This window comes from Ipomoea nil, unplaced genomic scaffold, assembly GCF_001879475.1.
Source record: "Ipomoea nil cultivar Tokyo-kokei standard unplaced genomic scaffold, Asagao_1.1 scaffold1421, whole genome shotgun sequence".
In the NCBI taxonomy this organism is placed as follows: domain Eukaryota; kingdom Viridiplantae; phylum Streptophyta; class Magnoliopsida; order Solanales; family Convolvulaceae; genus Ipomoea; species Ipomoea nil.
Window position 1 is genome coordinate 5,681,000 of NW_017617849.1, and position 23,866 is coordinate 5,704,865.

A 23,866-nucleotide genomic window follows, 5' to 3' on the forward strand; every position below is an offset into this window, starting at 1 on the left:
TGTTGGGCTAATGATGTTCGTTTAAATGGGAATGTTCCTTTTTCTTTTTTCTTTTTTCTTTTTTTTTTTTTGGGGGAAAAATAAAAAAAGAAAAGATCGTTGCCCTACGTTTCATGCAGTGGCCAATCCCATCTGGCAGCATCCAGCTTGTGGGGGACTGCTTTTTCTGTAATTACTGTTTTGTCCTTGGCGTTTGATTTCAACTTCTAAACTGGGTTCGACGTTAACGTTCAGTGCATTATTCCTGTGCCCGACGTGACATTATTATTATTATTATTTATTTACTTATTTACTTATTTATTTTAAGTAAAATTTTGATTATTTTAACAAACTTAACGAGGTGATTAGGTGAACTTTCATGCTGATCGGTTGACTACTCATACTATTAATGATGCCTAATATGGATATCTAACATACTAGGCTTTTGAATTTTGAACCCCCTAACTAAACTAATATATTTTATTTAAAAAAAAAAAAACGAACTAACAGGCCGTTTGGTTGGAAGGAATGAATTACGATGGAAAGGAATTGTAATTCGGTGGAAAAAGAATAAGGTAGGAATAAAGTAGGAATTCAAATTACTGTGTTTGGTATGCAAAATAAGATTATAGGGAATTGAAAGGGAATAAGTGATACAATGACTGAAATGCCCTCATGTACTAATAACAATAACAATAATAATAATAATAATAATAATAATAATAATAATAATAATAATGCACTCAGAGACAAAAATGTCTTTCCAATTTCCAATTCAACACTGAATTACAATTCCTAGGGGGAGCCCAGAATTGTAATTCAGCATTTGAAGGGAATTGCAATTCCCTCCAACCAAACGACGTAATTGTGGTCTTCACGGAATTGCAATTCAACTACACCTAAACTACCTCCAACCAATTAAACGGCCCGTAATATATTCTATACTTTCTAAAAACTACTAGAATCTAAAGAGTTAATACCCTACAATTGAAGTTCAATCTTGTGACCTTCCAAGAGGAGCCACACAAATGTCATTTAAACACAAGATATTTGGCAACTAAACTAATACTTAATATTCCACTACCATTAAAAATTATATCTTTTTTAAAAGGAAGTGGTTGATAGGATACTATATTAAAGAACTATATATTGCTCTTTTTATATGTTCTTAATTAATAAATCCCACCTCAAACATAGTATAGTGATTACACAACTTGGTTTTCGTGATTGACGCTGATTATGTTAACAATATAATTGCGACTTAATTTGGTAAACCACGTAATACTCAACCTCCTAGCTTGTCCCTCTCATTCCCCTTAATTGACCCTAATTTCACACTACCTAAGTCAACAATACCATAATCCATATGGTTTAGTGTGCCAATTTCATTAATTTCAAGCCTTTTTTTTGACTAGGTCATGCACTCAAACATGTACGTTAATTGAATTTAATTTAATTATTACTTTTCGTTTTATTTTTTTTTTGTGTGTTTAATAGTATTTGTATTGTAGTTTATAAACATATAAATTTTATATACTAATATTAAACTTAATATTATAAAAATTGAATTAAAAATAAGTCAGTTAAGTATTATTAACCGAACTAGACACATAAAATGAGACAAACGAAATATAACATATTTATAGTATTAGCAAAAAAAAAAAAATGAAAAAAGTGTTTAAACAGAAATTAAGTTTGGTGTCCAAATTTATATTTAGTTTTTATATTAAAATTCCTAGTGTTATAATAATTGGATAACTTATTGGTTTTGAAAATGGAAATTAAAGGAAGAATTGGACCAATGGTACGGTTCTCCTAAATCAAGTAGGATGCTATTGTGAATGGTATATATGAAAGCAATAAATTCTTTAAGTTCAAATGGAGAGAAAGTAATAAATTCTTTAATTTAGTATTATATTCTTCAACTATATATGATGTAGTATTATATATATATCCCTGGAATATCCAATCATTTCTCTTGAATAATGCATATCTCTTCCTTTGTGGTTTGAAGAGTCAAGTCCAGCATCCTGTCATCGAAACGTGGCGCTGACTGCTACACAAATATAAGAAAATAAAGGTTTGAATTCGTTACTAACTAAAAATTTTGACGTAATAGTAAATCGTTGATCTTGAGAATATCTATCTAAGTAAAGTTATATGCTAAGTTATTAGTAGAGATCTAATCAGAGATTACTATTAAACTTGGATGACTAAACCTAATTGTGTTAATGTCTCACTCCAAACTTTAAATGCTCATCTGATCTACTCTCCACTTTTAATAGTGGTCCTTTCCCACTCCCATTTGACATGTGTCCCTAAGTACAAAGGAAAAAAGAAACATTTTTCCTGTACATGTAACATGTAACATGTGCAATGCGTGTGTGTATGTATATATGAGTGTAGAGTTTAACATATTCATCTACTATTAACTTTTTATCTGTTTTCACCAACAAAAAAAAACAAACAAACAAAACTTTTTATCTGTTTAATTATTGTTTCTATTTTAATAGGGTTTAACTATTAACTCCAAGAATTCATAGCTTTTGCATATATTTTTTTTGTGTAAACTACGAGGTAGTCTGGGTCTTTCTCTATCCGTTTAAAGGTCCAGGTCTACCCGACTAATTCCCGTTCGCTCCGGGATGCACGGGAGATGGCCCAAGGGGAATCATCACTTGTGGAAATCGTCACATTGTTACTATATCTAGAGCGCTTTCTACATAATAGTTACTCTGAAATTATATATTAATATAGAGACGGTCTCACACAAGTGTTACCCATAGAATATATATTTGATATTACTGGTTGGTAGTTATATGTTGGCATCAGATTAGAGTGGGTGATAGTGGAATAGAATCTGGCTGACTACATCTGCTTCATATATAGCCCCACCATGGACACCAACAATCCCTTCAATTAATATTTCTCTAAATAGTCCAGTGTTTAAGCAATAACTCCCATTACCCATACTATAATATTACTCAATGCACCCATTAGTTTGACTTTTATTTCAGACGTAACGGGTTTAAATTAAACTTCCATGTTATTCAATAAGAAAAAAGGTTAATTATATGTCTTGAAAAGGGTATCTGGGTAGGTGGAGTGTAATTATCGGATCAGAAGGTCACAAGTTCACATTTTGCAAACATTCTTTCCGAGTCTAAGTCTAACTTGTTGCATAAGTTCTTATTAGTGCGATTTACCTCTCTTGTGTGGTTTGCAAGTGTGTCGTGCACACCCGTAATAAGTACTGGCTGTTGGTCTTTCTCGTCACTCAAAAATGACTATATTCAGGCTTGTTGTTTAGCCTTCAATAAAATATTTGACCCGTACACGTAAAGAACGGAACACATCATTCAATTATATATTGGAGAAGGAAATTTGGTAGCATAAGCAATAAGCCAAGGATGGGAATGGTCTGATGGACTGTTCTCCATGTGGAATCACCATTTTCTTAATGACGAAAGTGACTTCTCACGAATGGTGGTTTTGGCTTCAATCATTGGGGCAAATTTATAATTTCACCCCTAGGCACTCCTTGACCTAAACGATTTCAGTCTTAGACGGCTTTTAGTCAGATCAGTTGAGCGATTAACTGGCCGACTAGGCGCCTAACTCGGTCGAGTTGTCAACTCGGCTGAGTAATTTTTTTATTTATTTTTATTTATTTTTACATACCCTGCTACTCCTCTTCTATATTCTTCCAACCACATACATACTCAACTAACCATCTAACATATGCACTTGACTAGTTTAGGGAGTCCTGAATTATTATTATTATTATTATTATTATTATTATTATTATTATTATTATTACAAATTGAACTCCTTCCACTTAAACTAATACATATCTAAATAAATAAATATATTAATTTATTTTATATTAACTTAAATTTTAAATATAAATCAATATTATTTTTTCATTATGACTACTTGTAAGGGAATTGAAGTTGGAGAAAAAAATATATTTGCACTAATAATTGAATTTGTTTTGTCCTTATTCCTATCATGTCACGTTAAGTGGAATGTCTCGGTTGATGATAGGACAAATAGTGGGACTTTTTTCAAATGAGATGTAAAATGCTAACAGGGAAGAAAATGAATATGCACATCACTATCACACTTGAATTTCATAATGCAATGACGTGGCTCCTTGGATACATGATTTTCGTGTTTAAATATTACGAGTTTGATTCTTATAAATATTTTATCGGTTAAGTTCATCACATAATGTCTTTCTAGCGCAATTTACTTTTTTTTTTATGTGATTTATAGATTATTGTATAAGAACAAAATTTACTCAATACATATATTCAAATAATAATTACGAGTTTTTTTTTTGGGTGATCTGAAAGAAATTAAATTATGTGAATTAAATTGAAGCTATTCTATTGTAGGGAGAGTACGTGTTTTTGGCTCCCACCCTAAATAATAATTATGATTGATAAGCATCTTCAAACTTTTTTCTTACACTTAAAACTTAATTATTGTTAATGATGGACAATTACTGCCCGATATGATTTTAGTAATTATAGCCGGTCGTACGTGAGCCACAAAGCACACCAAAAGTTAGAACGAATGTCCTTAAGAACATTTGTTAAAAAAGACCATAAAATTATGAAGCCATGGTTCAAGTCTTCAATAAAGATATTGGGTTCTGATACATTAATTTCCGACTCTAAGTTCCTCATGAAACAATTTCAAGAGATTGAGATAAAGCATGTGTTTGTTGAGGGCAATTAATGTGCCGATTTTCTAGTAAATATGGGACAAGTTAGTCCTTGGAACACTGCAATTCTGAATCACCCTCCTAACAGCTTCAGAGAGCTTCTTGATTGGGATGCTTCGAATGTTGCCATGAGAAGATTCTACTAATCCTCAGGACCTTTTGGTCCCTCCCTTTCAAAAAAAAATAAAAAATTTATATGATTTTTACTGTATTGGTGACTGATGAGTATCAATATATGTACCGTTTTAAAAATTGAGGGACAACATTTACACCACTAATAATTCAAATGTGACATTGATAATTGACATAATGAAGGGGCATAAAATACAATTCTCTCTTTCAAGTATATCCATGTATAAAATGGTATCAAGTTTGATACTATTGCTAACGGTGTTAATAGTATTTCAATAGATATACGTAAGTATACTTGATTAGACTGTTTATTACCAATATCATAGAAAATTCATAAAGTTATACTGATCATTAAATTAAATAATTAATTGCACCGGTTACAATGAACTATTTAATCCATCAATCTTTTTTGTTTTTTTTTTCCCCTTTTTCACAAAATATAAACATCTAATGAATCTTAACAGTCAAAAAGAGCCATAACATGAACCATTACTATACGGTTATAAGTGGTTCATGAATCATCGGTTAATTTTTTTAATTTTGTACTTTAAGTTTTAAATATAATTTTGAATTTTAATTTAAAATGAAACATTGATACATTTCATATTTTTAAAATATGAAATTGTGTATTTAATTAAGTTTTAAGGTATTACAACTTATGTGAAAATAATCATAGTAGCAAACAGTACAGTTGTACATCATCTTCAATTTTGTCTTCAATTAAGGGTAGAATATGGGGGAATTTTTTTTTTTTTTAAATGATGATTAATTTGGTGCCAAAAAACGACATTGAAATGCAAGTAAGTCTATTATTAAAAGTCAAATGGAGTTGGTATATGTCATGAGTTAATTGAAAAGTTTCAATCAAGATGTAACCCAGGCCATTTAGTGCAACCCAGCATTATTTCTAGACCATCTGATCATAATTAATCTATTTCTAAGTTCAGATGTTGACATTTTTAGTTAATTAATTATTAGAGCCATGACTATGGAGATGAACTTAATCCAAGGGGCTAATTAAGAGAGATTGGACTATCTTCCCCTTGCTCGATCTATATTTATTTAATTTATTTAATTAATACACATTAATTATTCAGTTTGTCAGCTTCACCGTTTATTTCCATGCCTAGAATATTACTTCTTCAAATTTTTAGGCTATAAAAGGTAGTGTGACCCCGTAAGGTATCTCCACTCTTGTTCTATCAAGCTCTTAAAATTCTCAATAAAATTTCTCTGTCGAAGTAGTCTATTGACATTTTCTTGGTTTGAGCCAATCAACTATAGATAATATAAATTGATTTATCTCATTGTGGTTCTTTGTCACTTAGACTCACAAGACATAGTTTACCCAATATACACACTCAAATAGTAGCTGGAACTTTCCGTCGCCATTCCAAAAATAAATAAATAAATAAACTAAGGTATTATTCTTTCGCAAATTATGTTGTGCAACCGAATGCACCTTGCAAGGTGCATACGATTGTAAAACGGCGCCGTTTTGGTTAAAAAAAACGCGCGTCCCACTTAAAGATGAAATCAGGTTCGATTCCCGGCAATAGCATTTTTATATATCCAGAAATTCATAACTATATATCCAGAAATTCATAACTATATATCCACAAATTTATAACTATATATCCACAGTGAATGAATTAAGTAAAAATCCACAATGAATGAATGAATGAAGTAAAAATCCACAATGAATGAATGAATGAAGTAAAAATCCACAATGAATGAACTAAATATCCACAATGATTGAACTAAATATCCATAAATTCATAATTATATATCCAGAAATTCATAACTATATATCCACAGTGAATGAATGAAGTAAATATCTACCATGAATGAACTAAATATCCACAATGAATGAACTAAATATCCATAAATTCATAACTATATATCCACAAATTTATAATTATATATCCAGAAATTCATAACTATATATCCACAATAATGCTATTGCCGAGAATCGAACCTGAATATTTTTTTTTTTAAAGTGAGACGCGCATTTTTAGTCAAAACGACATCGTTTTGCGTCGTATGCACCATGCGCATGGTACATTCGGTTGCACGTCATAACTATTGTTATTCTTTACAGGTGTAGTTAAAGTTGTCACAGAATTTATTGACAATGGCACTATTCCCTTTTATCAGCCCAATGGGTTTTGCACCATTTGGTTGAACAGGCTTGCTGAACTGAGAGAATTGGGCTACTAGCTTACCCAACAGTTATGGGCAAATTATTGTGTGGACTACGGTCCACAAAATGCTGTATGGACCATAACAAAATGCACATTATTTTTGTACTGAATGTACATTATAAAATATAATGTGCACTCAGTACACAAAAAATGTACATCCTCAGAATATAATGTACATTATTTTTGTACTAAATGTACATTATTTTATAGTATACAAAATATAGTCCACACAACTTGTGTGGACCATTGACATTTATGCACTATAACTTTTTGCCTACAAATAGCAAAGAATAAGGAAGGATACAATATAATTTAAAATAAACCTTAATTAAAAAACAACCTATATGTTAAATTGCTAATAGTTGGCAGATTATATCGTGCATCATGGTGCACAATGCATTGTGCGCTCTAAGAGTTTATGTGTATTATGTATCTCATATAAGTGTTTTTGCAGAAATGTAATACGGGGTATATATATATATATATATATATATATATATATATATATATATATATATATTTCTTTTTTATATCAATAGAAAGTAAAAAAGAAAAAAAAAAAGTAAATGTAATATAACTCTGCTAGATGTTAATGACTTGTGTTTTTAAATCACTACTGAAAATTATGGAATTTCCGACCACCTGAAAATGAACTTAAATCAAGTCGAAAGTCTTTTTCCGACCACTTTTAGTATCCGGAAAAACCTTTGTTGCTATTTCCGACCACTTTTTGAACTTTTTAGTATCAACTTAATTTAAGATCATTTTCAGGTGGTCGGAAATTTCATAATTTACAGTAGTGAATTTTTCATGTTACTTAAAATGAGATTAATTTATATCAAATTTTGATATGCCATTCGTTACGGGATGACCTAAGATTTATTAATGTTAATGGAGTAGCTTTTTGTTGGAATACTTTACGTATGCATGGGACCAAACACAAGTTGAAATAATGTATATATATATTTTTTGCCTTGATTTCTGAATCTTTAATTTATGTTTTGAACAACATTTGATTTTGATCTATTTAGGATGTCGAGGGCTGGTCCCTACTCTATCTATCTATCTAGCTAGCTAGTCTAGCAACTCGCCAGGCCAATGGGCATCAAACAATTTGGCACCACATCAGATCTGCAGTTTTTTATATTATATTGTATAAATTTGTAAAATCAATTGTCGTTAATTTTTTCTTTTCAAATAAAACCTAAGCCCGACGCTCCCAAATTATAACATTTTAGATATTTTTTTTCGAATTAATTGTCCTGATTGAATATTTCTATATAAGAATCTCATTTACACTAAGTATATCTCTATGAGTGTTAGAGTAAGACCAACAAAATTTTTTATTGATTTTTGGGTGAGGTAGAGTGAATAGAAAGTATGTAGAAGGGAGGAGAGAGAGGTTCTCGCAGAGAAAAGATTATTATTAACTTCTTCTTTTTTTGAGTAAAGTGAGTCCTATAAAAAAAAAAATTAAAAACAAAAATAGTGCACATTTCATGCACCGGTAGTGTTCAGTAGGCGCGTGCAACACTTTCATCTTTTTTTTTTTTTTTTTTTTTTTTTTTTCTAACAAAATACTCCAGCTGTTCGGGCTGTTCTTATATTTATACATACAAGAAAGACAAGGAGCCTATATATGTTACGTTTATAGTTGGGGTTAGGGTTTAATTAGCCGCATTCCTTGGAGCTAGTATAGGTTGAAAATGGAGCTATGTGTGGATTACATAATGTCCCACATGTTAAAAGCATGCAAAAAGTGATTATTAAAGGCAGAAACCCTTAAAAGAGAAAAAGCAAAAGTGTAATCACGGTGGGTGAATGCCATTATATTGAAGCCCTCTGAATTACCTCAACAACATGTATGGTGGGTGAAAAAAGGACATTTTGGAGGGCTTCGCACTTGCAAACATGTATGGGGTGTTATCTAAGAAAAAAAAAGTTGAGTTTACCTTTCCCGGCACACATGCATCCATGGAAGAAATTAAAAAAAAATAAAAATAAAAATCCATCAATCCATATTTAATCAATAAACAAAATATTTGAGATATTACATGTTTTGATTAATTAGTTCTCGCTCAACCTAAACGTGTCATATTATTATAGAGAGTCTATTTAATCCGAGAATGTTAGTGTTATTCTGTTAATGAAGTTTTTTACGATGTTGGCTGTCATTTGTGTCTATAGCATTAAGTATAACTAAACATGGCGTATATAGTTGTATCAGGTACTATTGGTACGTACGTACTAATATACCATATAATTAAATGTGATATATCTAATTGTACTGGCTGATGTTAGAAGCATAGTGAGTACGTAGGAATTGGGTGACGATATTGAGGCAACTCCTAGCCAAGTTGTTTGGATAATTAGCTTGGTAACCACAAAACTTTAAATCTGATTTCTCATGAAACTACCTATTGATATTCTTGATTTGATCGAGGCGATCAGCTGTGAACAACTTAAGTTAATTTACTTCTTAGTTGTCCTTTACTAGCTAAAGTCACAAAATAAATTTCACCTAAAATGCACACACTAATCACAATTTTTTTTTTTTTTTAAATAAAAGGAATTGGGTGATACAAGTCATACAACTAGATAGTGTTTCATTATGATATATACAATTTGGTGATCATGTGAAGTAGAGTCAGCATCGTGTTTCGAGACTCGTGATAAACTTTTCCATTTAATTATTGTAAAATTTTGATTTATGTCACCACAGCAAAAGTTTGTTGAACGTATGAGCCCTTCACTAAAACTTTGTCTGATGTTCATCAGACCATCCAGGAAAGGATGAATAAAGACATTTTATAGTTTCTGAGGAGTACAGCCTTTGCTAAGAGGTCAAATGCTGCTGTCCAAAGATAGATAGGAGGTACTATACACACATCAAAAGCTAGAAAACAATGAAAACAATACTGATTATATTACTGACTAGCTAGAATCTATCTAGCTACACCCAAAAACAAAAACAAAAAATCAAATTCTCATCAATAACCAATGTAAGATACATCATATTATACTATAATCTCGAGAGTTTTCACTTCTCATGGGTGTGTGGCTAATGGTGTTTCTTGGATTTGCTTGCTAATTGCTGACAAGTAGTGGTACAAATTAAAAAAGAGTCCCATTTTCAGCTGTCCATCTATGGCAGTGGGCAGGCAGGCAGTAATTTGTGTTGCATAGAAAATAGGAAGGAAAATGCCATGTGGTGAGCTCAGAGATGTGCACATGGCTTCTTTGTTTTCCCAAGGTGAGTGTGGATAGAGAAGAATGCAGCTTGGTTTTGAGGGCTCCAAGAGAATCACTTGGTTCAGCACAAGAAGACCACCTGACGATTGGTTTTAGAAAACAAAAATAACCCATTTCTCTAGGAACAGTGAAAGAGGGTTTTGGCTTTGGGAAATGTGAATCCACCACATCTCACACAAACACAACACAACAAACACCCCATCCATCCAACACCTTAGTTAGCTCCAGTTTACAAATTTCTCAATAATTTAACCCACATTTAAACCCCCCAAAACCAGGTTTTTTCCTCTCCTCAGATCATTTCCCTTCTTCTTCTTCTTCTTCTTCAGTTTCTTGGTTTTGATACTGCAAGCTAAGTAAGGTTTATCCAATTCCTTTACACATTAATTACTCACCATCATGTCATTGTTCTTTATTCTTCAATTCAATCCACGTACAGAAAGTGGATACTAAACTAAAGTTCTCTCTTTTCCATTACCCAATACTCTTTCTACCTTGCTGGGCCAATCTGATTGTGTGTGCCATTTCTTTTCTTTTCCTTTCCCTTCATAATCATGGCTACCACATATCATCAGATGGCTACTTCTCCTATGTATCTCCTCAGAAACTCAGTACTACCTTGGATTGCTGTTGTTCTTGTCCCACCCTCCTTGTTATTTGCTATATTCTCAGGCCATGGTGTTTTGTCTGTTTCCATCACATCTTTGGCTTTTCTCCTCATAACACCCATTTTTTTAGCATTCTCAAAGCAAAAGCCTGCACCCACCATGAAGAAACCAGAAGAAGAAGAAGTTGCAGATGAAGCTTTAATGGTGGAGGAGAAGACAGACCATTCATCATCTTTGAGTGAAGAAGAAGATTCAGATTCAGATTCAGATTCAGATGCAGACTGGCCATTCTCATCATCAGGGAACAATTCTGGGCACAGCCCACACTGTTCATCAGATTGCTCAATTTCTGATGAGGAAAGCTTGATTGAGCTAGCCCTTCCCAGTGGCCATTTTCTTGGGCTTCAAAAACCTGCAGGCCCCAAACTGCAGCTCATGAATGGCTCCCCAGTGGACTACTTGTTTGCAGACATTAATGAGGAAGACAATATGATTGAGATTGACATATCCATGGGCTCCATCAAGTGCTCAAGATTTCATGAGATCATTGAGGCATGACTTTTATCATTAAATTACTGCAACATATATATTATTATATTGTTCAAATTTTTCTAGTGCTTAACTTTAATTTGTTCAATATTATATTATTAATTAATGGTTTTTGTTTTTTTAAAAGTCCTAGTGCATCTATCTGTGTGGTTAAAGCATTAGTGTGTTGCTTTATTATATCCAATCCATTGACCTTGATCTTGGAAAAACTTCGGATACCCATGGAAGCACAGTACAATTGTAAATAAATATGAGTCTTTGTTTTTTACTTGAGCCACATTAAAGAATCCTTACTTAAAGACTCCAAACCCACTATCTATTGTATATATTTTCCCTTCTTTATGCCCCAACCCCACTTTTTCTTCTTGTCTATTGGTATTTAATTTCTACCTAGTCTTATTGGTGAATCTTGAATCACATCTTACTCTTTATGATCTAGATCACACATTTTAACTATATTTTATTGAAAAAGAGTCAAATAAACACTTAAACTATTTTGAAAACAATCAATTATATTGCACTATCAAATTGAAAAAAAAAAAAAAAAAAAAAAAAAAAAAAAAAAAAAACTCTCCGAGTCTACACTTGTTTTTATCCCTGTTTCAAAAAAAAAAAAAAAAAAAAAAACTTGTTTTTACCCCTGAATTTCAAGTTAATATTGATGTACCGCATTGTGTTTTTGCTGATTTGAACATTACATTTGTTGGGCGGAGGCTTGGAGGATCGAGTCCAATATCCTGTGCTAAGGCTATGCAGGTGTTAGAAATTAAAGTTGTGCATTAACTACTAGATTTAACTTTTAGTGTAGTGGTAAGCGTTTGATCCTAATATCATTAGTCATAATTTACACTTAGATGGCAACAAAACATGTTATCTAGCTAAAAGTACTAATTACTTCTTTTTTTTTTCTTTTTAATAGAGCTCACGGGTTTAATGCAAAAAAAAATATTAACAGATCTTGTAGTCTAACAAGCATATAAAGTATTTGATCCAGCATAAGGTTTGAGATTGAATTCTTATTCTGTTTAGAATATAAAAGATATAGTTTTGTCTGCATGCATTGTTATTTATTCACTTAAAGATAACGCAAATTAAAGTAAGAAGTGGGTGACTACTAAGAGCATCCACATTAGTTGGAGAGATTTGGAAGATAATGTAAGAGTGATTAGGAAAGAGAATGTGGTAGGGAGAGAAAAAGAAAGAAAAAAAAATAACAAAACAAAAATTAAAAAATAATAATAATAAAAAATCTGCCGCGTCAGGCGCGACACGGGCGCGTGTAGACATGGCTGTGCGCAAACGCGCATAGCCAGTGTTCTTTCTTTTTTTTTTTTTCTTTTTTTCTGACATTATGCTTGAATTTGCAGAACAATTATTTTCACAAATAACCCCACCCCACATTTGTTATTATCCCCACCCAAGTTAATAGATATGACATTATCTCCTCTTTCACCATTGATGTGGATGCTCTAAGTAAGCTTTCAGTTGGCACACCTTTTGTTATTAGAGACTACAGTCATTATAGGACAGTACAATATTGCATGCATGCTCTAATCACCTTCCCTCTGGACTCTGCCATTCAAACTTCATGTTACTTTAAGTTGTAAGGCTGTCTAGTGACCTATTCCAATAAAATTATGAACCAACAAAAATAGATGACCCATTTTTACATCGATTCGGGTTGAATTTACACTAATAAGCTAACTTTTGTGTGTAATTAAAGTCTAATAAGTTAACCAACCTGGTTGGCGTGGTGGTTCAGCACCTTGTCCCTTAAGCATGAAGTTGGAGGCCGGGTTCGATTTCCACCCATGTGAATGGAGCAAACCATTTGGCCAATCTCCTACCACTTAGTGTGCTGACAGTAGGAACGAGGGATTAGTCTTCTGACTATCGGCTAGAGGGATACCTTTGGGCAACCAAGAAAAAGGACTTATAGTTTATTAATAGATAGTGCATATTGTGTGTACTACTTGAGCATTTACTTATAGAAAACAAAAGTTCTTATTAATTAAGTATATTTGTTGATGGATTATTGGTTATTGGTGGTCTGATATTCGATAACGGTCCAAATGGTTGACCCCAATCCATTTTATAATGAGATTTTATGTAGACAGTATTTGAAGAAGAGATCAATGTTCGAATCTCGGCAGCGATAATGTGAGGATTATGTTCAAAATAGACATCCTCCCAAATGTTCTAATAGTCGCATATATATCTCTGCTTTTGAAAAAGAAAGAAAGGTGTAATTATGTCCATGTAGTATAGCATCTTAAGAATTTTCATACTTGGTATGAAGCATATTTTTCTTTGGTATTTTGGTCAAAGATGCACTAGATTTGATTATTAGTTTCATAGATATGAAATCGAGTTACTATTAAACTTTTTTTTTTTTTTATTTCTCAAAAAAAAAAAAAAATTAAACATTTTTTTTTGCCATAGTACAAAATTGGTAGAAAATTTATAGTTGTACCATGGTACTCTGGTCTTAGGTGTACTGATAGTCTGAGATGAGATGGGGCACTGTACTTCAATTTTTGTCAATTACGAAGGGAAAGTCACAAAGGGACAAAAAATGAGATCCTTAAACAGCAAACAAAATCAAACAAATTTGAGTCGGTCCCGCTTAGGGGATCCATAAAACTTTCTCAGATGACATGTAGTGACCTCTTTTATGTAGGAGGTCATGAGATAAAGTCAGTAGCATTCAAAAAAAGAAAAAAAAAAAAAAAACAAACCGAGTTATAAATATTATCGACTAAAGATAAAAAAAATCAAAATACATTAAGATAAAAAAAAATAAAAATAAAAAGAGAAGAAGTCATAATGTTATTGAAAAAAAAAATAAAATAAAATAAAGAAATTTATTGCTACAAGATTTGAACAACAAACCATTTCATATATTATTATTATATGATAATAATAAAGCCTTACTATCTAAGCCAAATTAACAAATTAACATTTATTTGAATTTTGGTATATTTAATATATATACTGTATATATGGGGTGGGGGAGTTGGGGCAGCTGCCCCACTGTCCGCCAGTGGTCACACCACCATAACTGCTATTAGTAGCAGCCAAAACTCCTTCGAGCTCATCAAGGCGCAAATTATATATAGAACTTCGTCTAAAATGACATCGTTTTATATTAAGTTATTAATGGTGTCAATTAATACACCACGTAGTATATTTATAATAATATTTGTTTTATATATTCATAAATCTAAACCTTAATGTACGTAAATACTAAATTGTAAGTATATCATATCTATTGGTTCTATAATAAGTTCAAAATCTTCATAAAAATAAAGCTTAATGTACATAAAAATTACAATACATGTGCATTATGGTTATTGTGTATGGTGAATAGTACAAATGATTGTTAACCGTACTATATTGAAAGCGACATTATTTTGGATCAAGGTCCACCTTACAAGGTGAACCCTGATCGACGATATAACAAATGTCATCAAGGATATGCAAATCAAGTATACGTAAAGGTATAGGCCTAAATGGCCCAAAGCCCCCGTAACAGCAAATTATATCCTGCACCGCGGTGCATAATCGATTATGCACCGCACATCAAAACGACATCATTTTATTTAATGAAAAGAAACGAAATTCGTTTCGCGCCGTTCTGCACCCTTTCCGCAAAAAATAACTATGTTCTTCAGTTTCATTTTGTATACACTGCAGTTTCAGTTCAACACAACTATAGTTTCATTTCGATATAACTACAGTTTCATTCAATATTTATACACTCAAATATGTGAAAATGTTATTTAATTTTATTTTATATACACTATAGTTTCATTAAAACACAACTACATGATCATTTCGATATAATTACAGCTTCATTGTACAATATACACTCAAATATGTGAAATGTTATTCAGTTTCATTTTTTATATATTGCAGTTTCATTTCACCACAACTACAGTATAATTTTGACATAATTGCAGTTTCATTTGATAATATAAAAATAATATGTGAGGCAGTGTCGGTTTAGATACACATTAGTGTCACTCTGTTAACACTAACAGCGCACCGTTTCTTTACTTAAAGAAACGACGCCGTTTTGATGCGCGGTGCATAATCGATTATGCACCGCGGTCCACCATATAACGACTGTCCCATAATAGTGAAGACACAAAAGACATATGGAGAGTAAATCCATTAAATTAACTCGGTCAAAGTAACGTTGGAAGATAATTAAGATAACGGTTGCACATTAAATGAAGACAATAATAAATGGCAATCTTAAAATTATGAAAATCCAATCCGTAAATCTCAATTATCTCCCCATCCCTAAATGACAACATAATCTCTTAATAAATGGCAATCTTAAAATTATGAAAATCCAATCCGTATATCTCAATTATCTCCCAATCCCTAAATGACAACATAATCTCAATTAATCATACCCACCGGCCACAATTATCCAATTACCACTGAAAAATATGATTACCATATTCACTTTTTCTTTATTCTTCTCCCAAATATCATTCCTTTATTCTTAATATTACACTCGTATATATAATTTACAAAATTAAATTAATCCGGTCAAATTTTGATCGAGGTAAGTTAGTACTAACAAATTCAGGCTTGTGCTTTTGTAGTTTAATTTGGAGTCTGGACAGTTTAGGCTTTTGTAGTCAACAGTCCTTTCTTGGATTTTGGAAGGTTTTTGCATACATATATAATTTGATATTTTATCACTATAAGCTTAATTCAAATTCACTTAAAATTCCATTCATAAAAATTTCCATTATTTTAAAAGTTGGTTGACATTTTATTTTAAAAAAATTACAACATACTCTTTATGGATCATTAATTCTAAAAGTTTGTATATTCTTTTTTATTTTACTTCTATTCATCAATATAAATTACATGACAAAAGTTATATACTTTTCGTTTATTCAAATAATATTTGTATTTTTCTTAAATTTATTTTATTTAGAATAGTCTTTTACTCACTCTATTCTTTTTTTTTTTTGGCTATTGCATGTCTTATTTACTATTATTTGGTCAAATAAATTTTATTTATTTATTTATTTATTTTATTTAATATTTTTTATTTATTTTTAAATTTAATTTTTTTGTGTTTAGTACTAAACATATATATTTTGTATGTTAACTAAAATTATTTTTATTTCATTTTCATAATATTAAGTTTATTATTAAGTCTCATAAATTAAATCAAACACATAAAATGAGATAATGAAATACTATTATACTAGTATATATTTTATTAAAAAAAAAAAAAAAAAAAAAAAAGTGATTCTCAACATACAGTCAAAAGAAGAGCTCCCTACATCTGTAATTCTGTACCCTATACCCCACACTCACCTCGTGACTCTTTCTCAAACCTTCAGATCTCCCGACCCCACTCTCCATCGACGTTCCACATCGTTCCACGCTTCCCTCTCTTATCAATAAACAAACGGCTGGTATTCCCCCACGTGTCAGTTCCGATGCCATATTACTCCCTCGATCCAACGGACCTTGCACTCCGCTCTACTCCCCCCTCTCTCCCCGTCTCCCCGCGACAATTCCCCCAACCTTCTCGGAATTCCGGCGACTCTTATTTCAAACCCTAGCAGAATAAATACAAAATCCCCGCCCTTTTCCCGCCTGATTCTTGAAGTAATTTTGGATGGCGGATTCCGACAACGATTCTGGAGGGCACAACGGCGGCGGGGGCAGAGATTCGGCGAGGGAGCAGGACAGGTTCCTGCCGATAGCGAACGTGAGCAGGATCATGAAGAAGGCGCTGCCGGCGAACGCGAAGATCTCCAAGGACGCCAAGGAGACGGTGCAGGAGTGCGTGTCGGAGTTCATCAGCTTCATCACCGGCGAGGCCTCCGACAAGTGCCAGCGAGAGAAGAGGAAGACGATCAACGGCGACGACCTTCTCTGGGCCATGACCACGCTCGGCTTCGAGGAGTACGTCGAGCCGCTCAAGATTTACCTGGCCAAGTACCGGGAGCTGGAGGGGGAGAAGACCTCCCTGGGCCGCCCTGGTGAGAAGGACGGCAGTGGCGGCAGCGGCGGCGGCGCCTCCGCAGGAGGCGCCGCCGGCGGAGTCGGTCACGGCGCTGGATTCAACGGCGGCGCCCCGAGTTCTGCCGGAATGTACGGCGGTGTTGGGGGATCAATGATGTACAATCAAGGCCAGATGTACCACCCTCCTGGATCATACCACCATATGGATATCGGCGGCGGCGGAGGCGGAGGCGGTTCCGCCGTGAGGCAGAGGTAGGTGGAAGAAAACTGAAAAAGGTGCTTTTTTGGAAGCCAATAGGGTTAATCATATGATGAATCATTCAGTCAGTAGACTACTACTCTTTTCCAGATTTTTCTGTGATGCTCTTTTCTTGAACTCATTGACAAGTGGAGGTTAGATAAACATGCCACCATTTTCTATACTTTTTTTTTAAAAAAAAAAATATTTAAAGTGGAGATTTCAGTGGGATGCATGTGTAATCTGCGGAAAGGTGAGTGATGATGGTGATGATTTTTAATGTACAGATAGAAAGAAGCAAAAAGTTGTGACCTTCAATGCTAAAGTAAGGCCACCAAAAAACTTCTATCTTTTAATTATTCCTTGCCCTCTTCTATTCTCTTCTTATTGGCTTTCTTATATTAAAAAAAAAAAAGCAACTTTTATTTCTGGAAAAGATTCATAAACTGTCTGTGTCACACCTCCCAAATGAATTTGTCCATTGCAGAGGGGTTGAAGTAGACTTGTGCGAAGATATTAATATATGTTTGGGGATTTTAAGAAAAGGAGTTTTATGTCTCATGTTGCAGGATATGTTTGTCTGGTTTTCTTCTCTGCTATTGTCTTGTTTAATGTGTGGATGGGGAAGAGGTTTCATGGCTTCATGGGAGCCTTTCTATTATGATTTAATGTTTCTATTTTAAGTATGTGCCTGGTAACAAAGTTTCTAGACTTCTACTCTGCAGTTGCTGATAATTTAATGTAGAATTGCAAGTTTTAGAAGAACATAACTAGTTGTGAGAAGTCTTACATTATAGATTTTTGTGGTAAATAACTTTTTTTTTTTTTTTTTCTTCCTAATTTGGAAGAACATAGTTCTTCAATGCCATTGAACATTTTTCCCTCCCAAAATGGAAAAAAATTGTCAGTCTTTATGTTCATCCATCATTGGTTATTTATGACACATCATTATTATTTGCTTGTATATAATTATTATAATAAAACTTGTTTTTGTTTAATTTGTGTCATTTATTTATATTTCGGAATAATTTGATTTTCTTTATATTGTTTTGCACGGCATGCAAGTGCTGTTTTGAGTTGGTTCAGACTTAGTAAGTCTTGCTATAAACAAATCACTTGAAATTGTTTTTTTTTTTTAAGTACCTTAATCTACCTTATAAATTAGTTGTAGTTAAGTAAAGTTTGAGTTTTGTGTTAATTCAATTTTAGTGTAGTGTGTGTGTGTAGAACCTATTGAGGTTTGTTTCTCGTTAAATGAATTCAAAATTTTTAGATATTTGTAGTGTCATTGTGTTGAGATTTTAAATATTTGTTGTTTTGGAAGAATATCACTTTGACTATAAGATAAAACATAAATTTTTATTAATAAAACATACCAGTTAATTTTTAGTATATTGTAGATCTATTTTTATTACTGAAATTTCGAATCTGTTACTTCTCATTTAAAAGTATCATAGTTATGTCGCTTGACCAAAAGGTCTTAGGCCTAAGAATAAATACCTGAGTTATTTTATGAAAATACTTGTCTATTTGATTGGCCTAGAGTAAATGTTTGTATATACGTGTCTATTGACTTTAGTCCACGGGTATGTTCTCAGGCCCTTGAGGCCCTCAAAAGATATGATACCAGTATTCTAATGTTTTGCGTGATTGAGTGTGAATAATATTGTTAAGTCGTCTCGCAATATATCTGTATGTCCTATTTTGTTGTCCGTAGTGATATGATGTATATAGTAATTCATCTGTTCCTCTCTTCGATGTATGCACCAAATGAATATCTTGAAATATTGAAAGTTCAAACCAATTTTGTAAAAATATGTCGTTGATGGATATATTGGGAGCGGGTTCGAGGTAAATTGATCTAAGGTAATAAATTAAGTAAACTCAGATCGGCCGGCCTGAGGCGCCAAAGTCGACCTTCGAGGTTGACCTCGAGGCCGAGCTCGGTGATTGCGGCCTCGGGCACCCAAGGCTAGGGTCGAGGCTGAGAGTTGGCTATTGATCGAGGTCTGGCCTCGGAGCTGGAGGGCTATTGGACCATGCTTTACAACTGCCTGCCCGATTTGCATAAGGTGGTTACGGGGGCGGCTTTAGAATAAAAAGGTCATTCATTGTCTAAGCAAATCATCTTTATCCTTGTCTTATTACGGAGTATTGCATAATTGGTAATACTCTTGCAAACTTCCTTAATAAAAGGTTTATTATTCCCGAAAGTCAATAATTTATCTTTATGCATTTTTCTCATTTTATTCCTTTAATTATTGAGTTTGATTAATTTGAACAACGTGGGTTAATTAATTCCATTAGTTGCAACCCCCACCATCAATAACCTACCATAAACTTATATCTCACTTATAATTTTGTGAATTATAATATCACTTATACTTTGATTATATTTATGAGAAAATCTATAACCACTATTTGAATGTGCACTTTAGGTGTAATTCATTATGTAACTCTGACCAACAAAAGACCATAATGATGTAAATCAGCATAGGTTGCCAATAGCGAACTGGTAAAGCTTAGGTTAGCAAAAAAAAAAAAAAAAAACACACAATGAAGTAACTAATATAAGTTGCTTATAGTTGATCAATGAAGTCCGCCTAGTAATTCTAATTAATCGACTCAAATCAAGAAAGCTAATAAGCAACTTATAGGTAGTTAAACTAACTTTGTACTTACCAAATCATTTACATGACCAACTCGATTGTAATTGTTTCCATAATCTCACTCATACAGTCATACTCAAGTATTTATTTGTGCGCATTTTAAAAAATATATTTAATTTGTCACAAATACAAACACAAGATGTATATGTCTTAAATTTATAAAAGGATGAACTGAATGATAAATGTATTATACTCATTTCATCCCATATAATCTTTTGAATTCGCATGAAATATTTTGTAGCTCAAAACGTACGTTGAACATTTGTTGTCAAATGCTCCAAATAGTCTATATAATATAGTTGTGACAGTTACGATGGCACTATATTACAACTTCCAAGCATATTGATGCTACACTGTCCCATATATATATATATATATATATATATATATATATATATATTCTACCAACCAAAGGGACTATTGTGTGCCAATAATAAATATATCCAAACTAACATCCAAGAAGTAAATTAACGCGTATAACTTAAGAATCAATTCAAATTATTCATGTTTTTATCAAAAGTCAAACTAAACCTAACGTGAAAGATTGGGTAAATTTTACATTAACAATATATATAATGATAAATGTCACATTAAATGGTAAAATTGATAAAATATGTCATTGGATCGGACTTACCCAAAAAAGGCCAAACTCAACAAATAAAAGGGAAGTGGTACCACCAAACTAATCACGTATATTGTTTGAGGCACTATACCCCCACTCTCCTAACTCTCCTTCACCAGCCACCTAATTTGAGGCACTAAGTCCATTTGGGCATTGATTGTACTATGTCCCGGATTGAATACACCCATAAAAAAAAAAAAGAATTAGTAAAAAAATTTGGGCATTGATTGTACTATGTCCCGGATTGAATACACCCATAAAAAAAAGAATTAGTAAAAAAATTTACTTGTGTACCATTATTATCCTTAATATGCAATACATGTACATTGCTAAAAAAATAATTAATCAAATACGGAGCTAGTAGTAGAGTTAGTTGTTATGTCATTCTATTTGTAACTACATTCTTCCATCTCATCTGCCAAGGTCTGACTTTCATCAAATGGAATATTTATGAACTGTTCTTTTTTTTTTTCTTCATATATCAATTTGGTATAAGTTGTAATGAATAATGAAACTTTTTAATTAAATTGATTAACTGGTATGAAATTGTCACTGATTTTGTGGTCTAGTGACACAAAATAATTCTACCAAATAAAAGGTCATGAGTTCAAATTCTAAGAAAGATGGTATTGTCTACTTGTGCTTCAATAACTTGAGAAGCAGGCTTCTTATGTCCTCAGGTGTTCCAAATCAAAATATCAAATAATACACGTTTATTAAAATAATGATTAATTACCATTACAAAATTAAATGATTAATATTGATTTATTTAAAAAGACAGGTGAACAGAAAATCCAATTTATAAACCCTACAGTCCTACAATTTTTGTGACAATAAACTCCAAGAGAAAAGGAAACCTTTGTTCTCTTTGTCGCCGGAGAAATGAAGTTTTCGGCGACGGCGGCGGTGGTTTTATCACTATATGTGTACGTCATCTTACTCTTCTCCACGGCGTATGGCTTCAATATCACCCAAATTCTGGCCAAACACGACGACTTCTCCACCTTCAACCGCTACCTGACTCTGACGCATCTGGCGGCGGAGATCAACCGCCGGCAGACCATCACGGTGCTGGTGCTGAACAACGCCGCCATGAACGACATCCTCGACAAGCACTACTCCCTCTACACCATCAAGAACATCCTCTCCTACCACGTCCTCGCCGATTACTTCGGCACCAAGAAGCTCCACCACCTTAACAAAGGCACCACCCTCACCGCCACCATGTTCCAAGCCACCGGCGACGCTCCCGGAACCTCCGGCTACGTCAACATGACCGCCCTCAAGGGCGGCAAGGTCGGCTTCGCCCCGGAAGACAACACCGGCCGCTTCGACTCAACTTTCGTGAAATCCGTTCTGGAAAAGCCGTACAAAATCTCCGTCATTCAAATCAGCCACCACCTCTCCTCCTCCTACGCCGAGGCTCCGGCGTCCGGCCCCACCGACGTAAACATTACCACGTTAATGGCTAAACAAGGCTGCAAAGCGTTCGCCGACTTGTTGGACAGCACGGGGGCTGACGCAACTTTCGCGTTAAACGTCGAGACCGGTTTAACCGTGTTTTGTCCCACCGACAAGGTAATATTAAATATAAATATACAAACATAAAACTTAAATCATTCTTAGTAACTCTGTTACAATATAGTATCTGTTTCTATAATACACTTCTAAATATTAGATGATGTAGGCTATGTTTGGCAAATCTAGCTCAAAAGATAGTTGAAAGCTGAAAAGCTATAAACTAGGAGCTGAAAAGAGTCGTTATGCTTGAAAGTATTTGATAAAATTAGCTTTTTATAAGCTGATAAATAAAACTGAATGTCTAAAATTTTAAAGTATTGTGATAAATTTTAAGTAAATCACAAATTGAGTCAGTCCATTATAGTTACATAAATAATATATAATATATGGAAAATTGTTACAGGTAATCCAAGGTTTCATGCCGAAGTACAAGAATCTGAGCAAAGACGGGAAAATGTCACTTCTATTGTACCACGGCGTGCCGGCGTACCAGAATCTAGGGATGTTTAGGTCCAATGGTAACGGCGTTCTGAACACTCTAGCCACCGGCGGATCCAACAAGTACGATTTCACGGTGCAAAACAGCGGGGAAGACGTGACGTTGGAGACCGAAGTGGTAACGGCGAAGATCACCGGAACCATGTACGATGAGGAGCCGCTGTCGGTTTTCAAGGTGGATAAGGTTTTGTTGCCACGAGAGTTGTTTAAGGCCGCCGGCAAATCCGGTAGTGAGTCATCCGGCGGTGCGCCGGGACCTAACTCGGACGACGACGGGGTTCCGTCGGACCAGGCCGCCGGTCACCGCAACGGTGGCGTGAGGAGAAGTGGCGCGTGGTTGGTGGCATTGATTTTGACGTTGTTGTGTGCTTGTATTTAATTTGTTTAAAAGAGCATATTATCGCACGTTAGATTATCACTATCAATATACCACGGAGTGCATATTGAAATGATTATGGATCATACAAAAACACAGAGAGGGGGAGATTTGAGTGGAATTTTTTTTTTTTTGTTTTTGAAAATGATTTGAGTGGAATTAATAGTGGTTTGTTTGTTATTTATGCTCAAGACAATAATTGCACCTTATTAATTTCTTGTTGAATTTGTAATTACATTTTATGAATGTATGAATCTTTATTTGATAATTATAAATTACTCCCTTATAAATGCATAAAATCAAATATTGTTAAAACTCTCTACAATTTATCCCTTCAGGTATAAATTCAATTCGAGTTAATATCCAATTTATTCCTAAACGATTTTTTGTGCTCAATTAGGTAGTAATTTCACTTCGACTATAATGATTTTACTCAATTTAGTTTTCGACTATAGTGATTTTTCTCAATTTAGTCATTGA

At 33.4% G+C, this 23,866-nt stretch overlaps 3 protein-coding genes across 4 annotated transcripts; all 3 read left to right on the forward strand.

Annotated features, from left to right (window-relative positions):
• Positions 1-10,513: 10,513 nt before the first annotated feature.
• Positions 10,514-11,750, forward strand: LOC109187566. Of its 2 annotated transcripts, none has more exons than XM_019337793.1 (2): positions 10,514-11,320; positions 11,354-11,750. In XM_019337793.1, the coding sequence occupies exons 1-2, from the start codon at positions 10,854-10,856 to the stop codon at positions 11,463-11,465; spliced, it is 579 nt and encodes a 192-aa protein (XP_019193338.1). In that variant the 5' UTR covers positions 10,514-10,853; the 3' UTR covers positions 11,466-11,750. The 2 variants fall into 2 exon arrangements, with proteins under 2 accessions (XP_019193338.1, XP_019193336.1); XM_019337791.1 differs by having other exon boundaries at positions 10,517-11,325; positions 11,359-11,750.
• Positions 11,751-16,736: 4,986 nt separating this feature from the next.
• On the forward strand, positions 16,737-18,074 carry LOC109188083 (nuclear transcription factor Y subunit B-3-like). The gene has a single exon (XM_019338587.1). The coding sequence runs from the start codon at positions 17,113-17,115 to the stop codon at positions 17,716-17,718; it is 606 nt and encodes a 201-aa protein (XP_019194132.1). The 5' UTR covers positions 16,737-17,112; the 3' UTR covers positions 17,719-18,074.
• A 3,641-nt stretch (positions 18,075-21,715) lies between these two features.
• Positions 21,716-23,621, forward strand: LOC109188079 (fasciclin-like arabinogalactan protein 2). Its single transcript, XM_019338582.1, has 2 exons — positions 21,716-22,569; positions 22,916-23,621. The coding sequence occupies exons 1-2, from the start codon at positions 21,874-21,876 to the stop codon at positions 23,387-23,389; spliced, it is 1,170 nt and encodes a 389-aa protein (XP_019194127.1). The 5' UTR covers positions 21,716-21,873; the 3' UTR covers positions 23,390-23,621.
• The last annotated feature ends 245 nt before the right edge of the window (positions 23,622-23,866 follow it).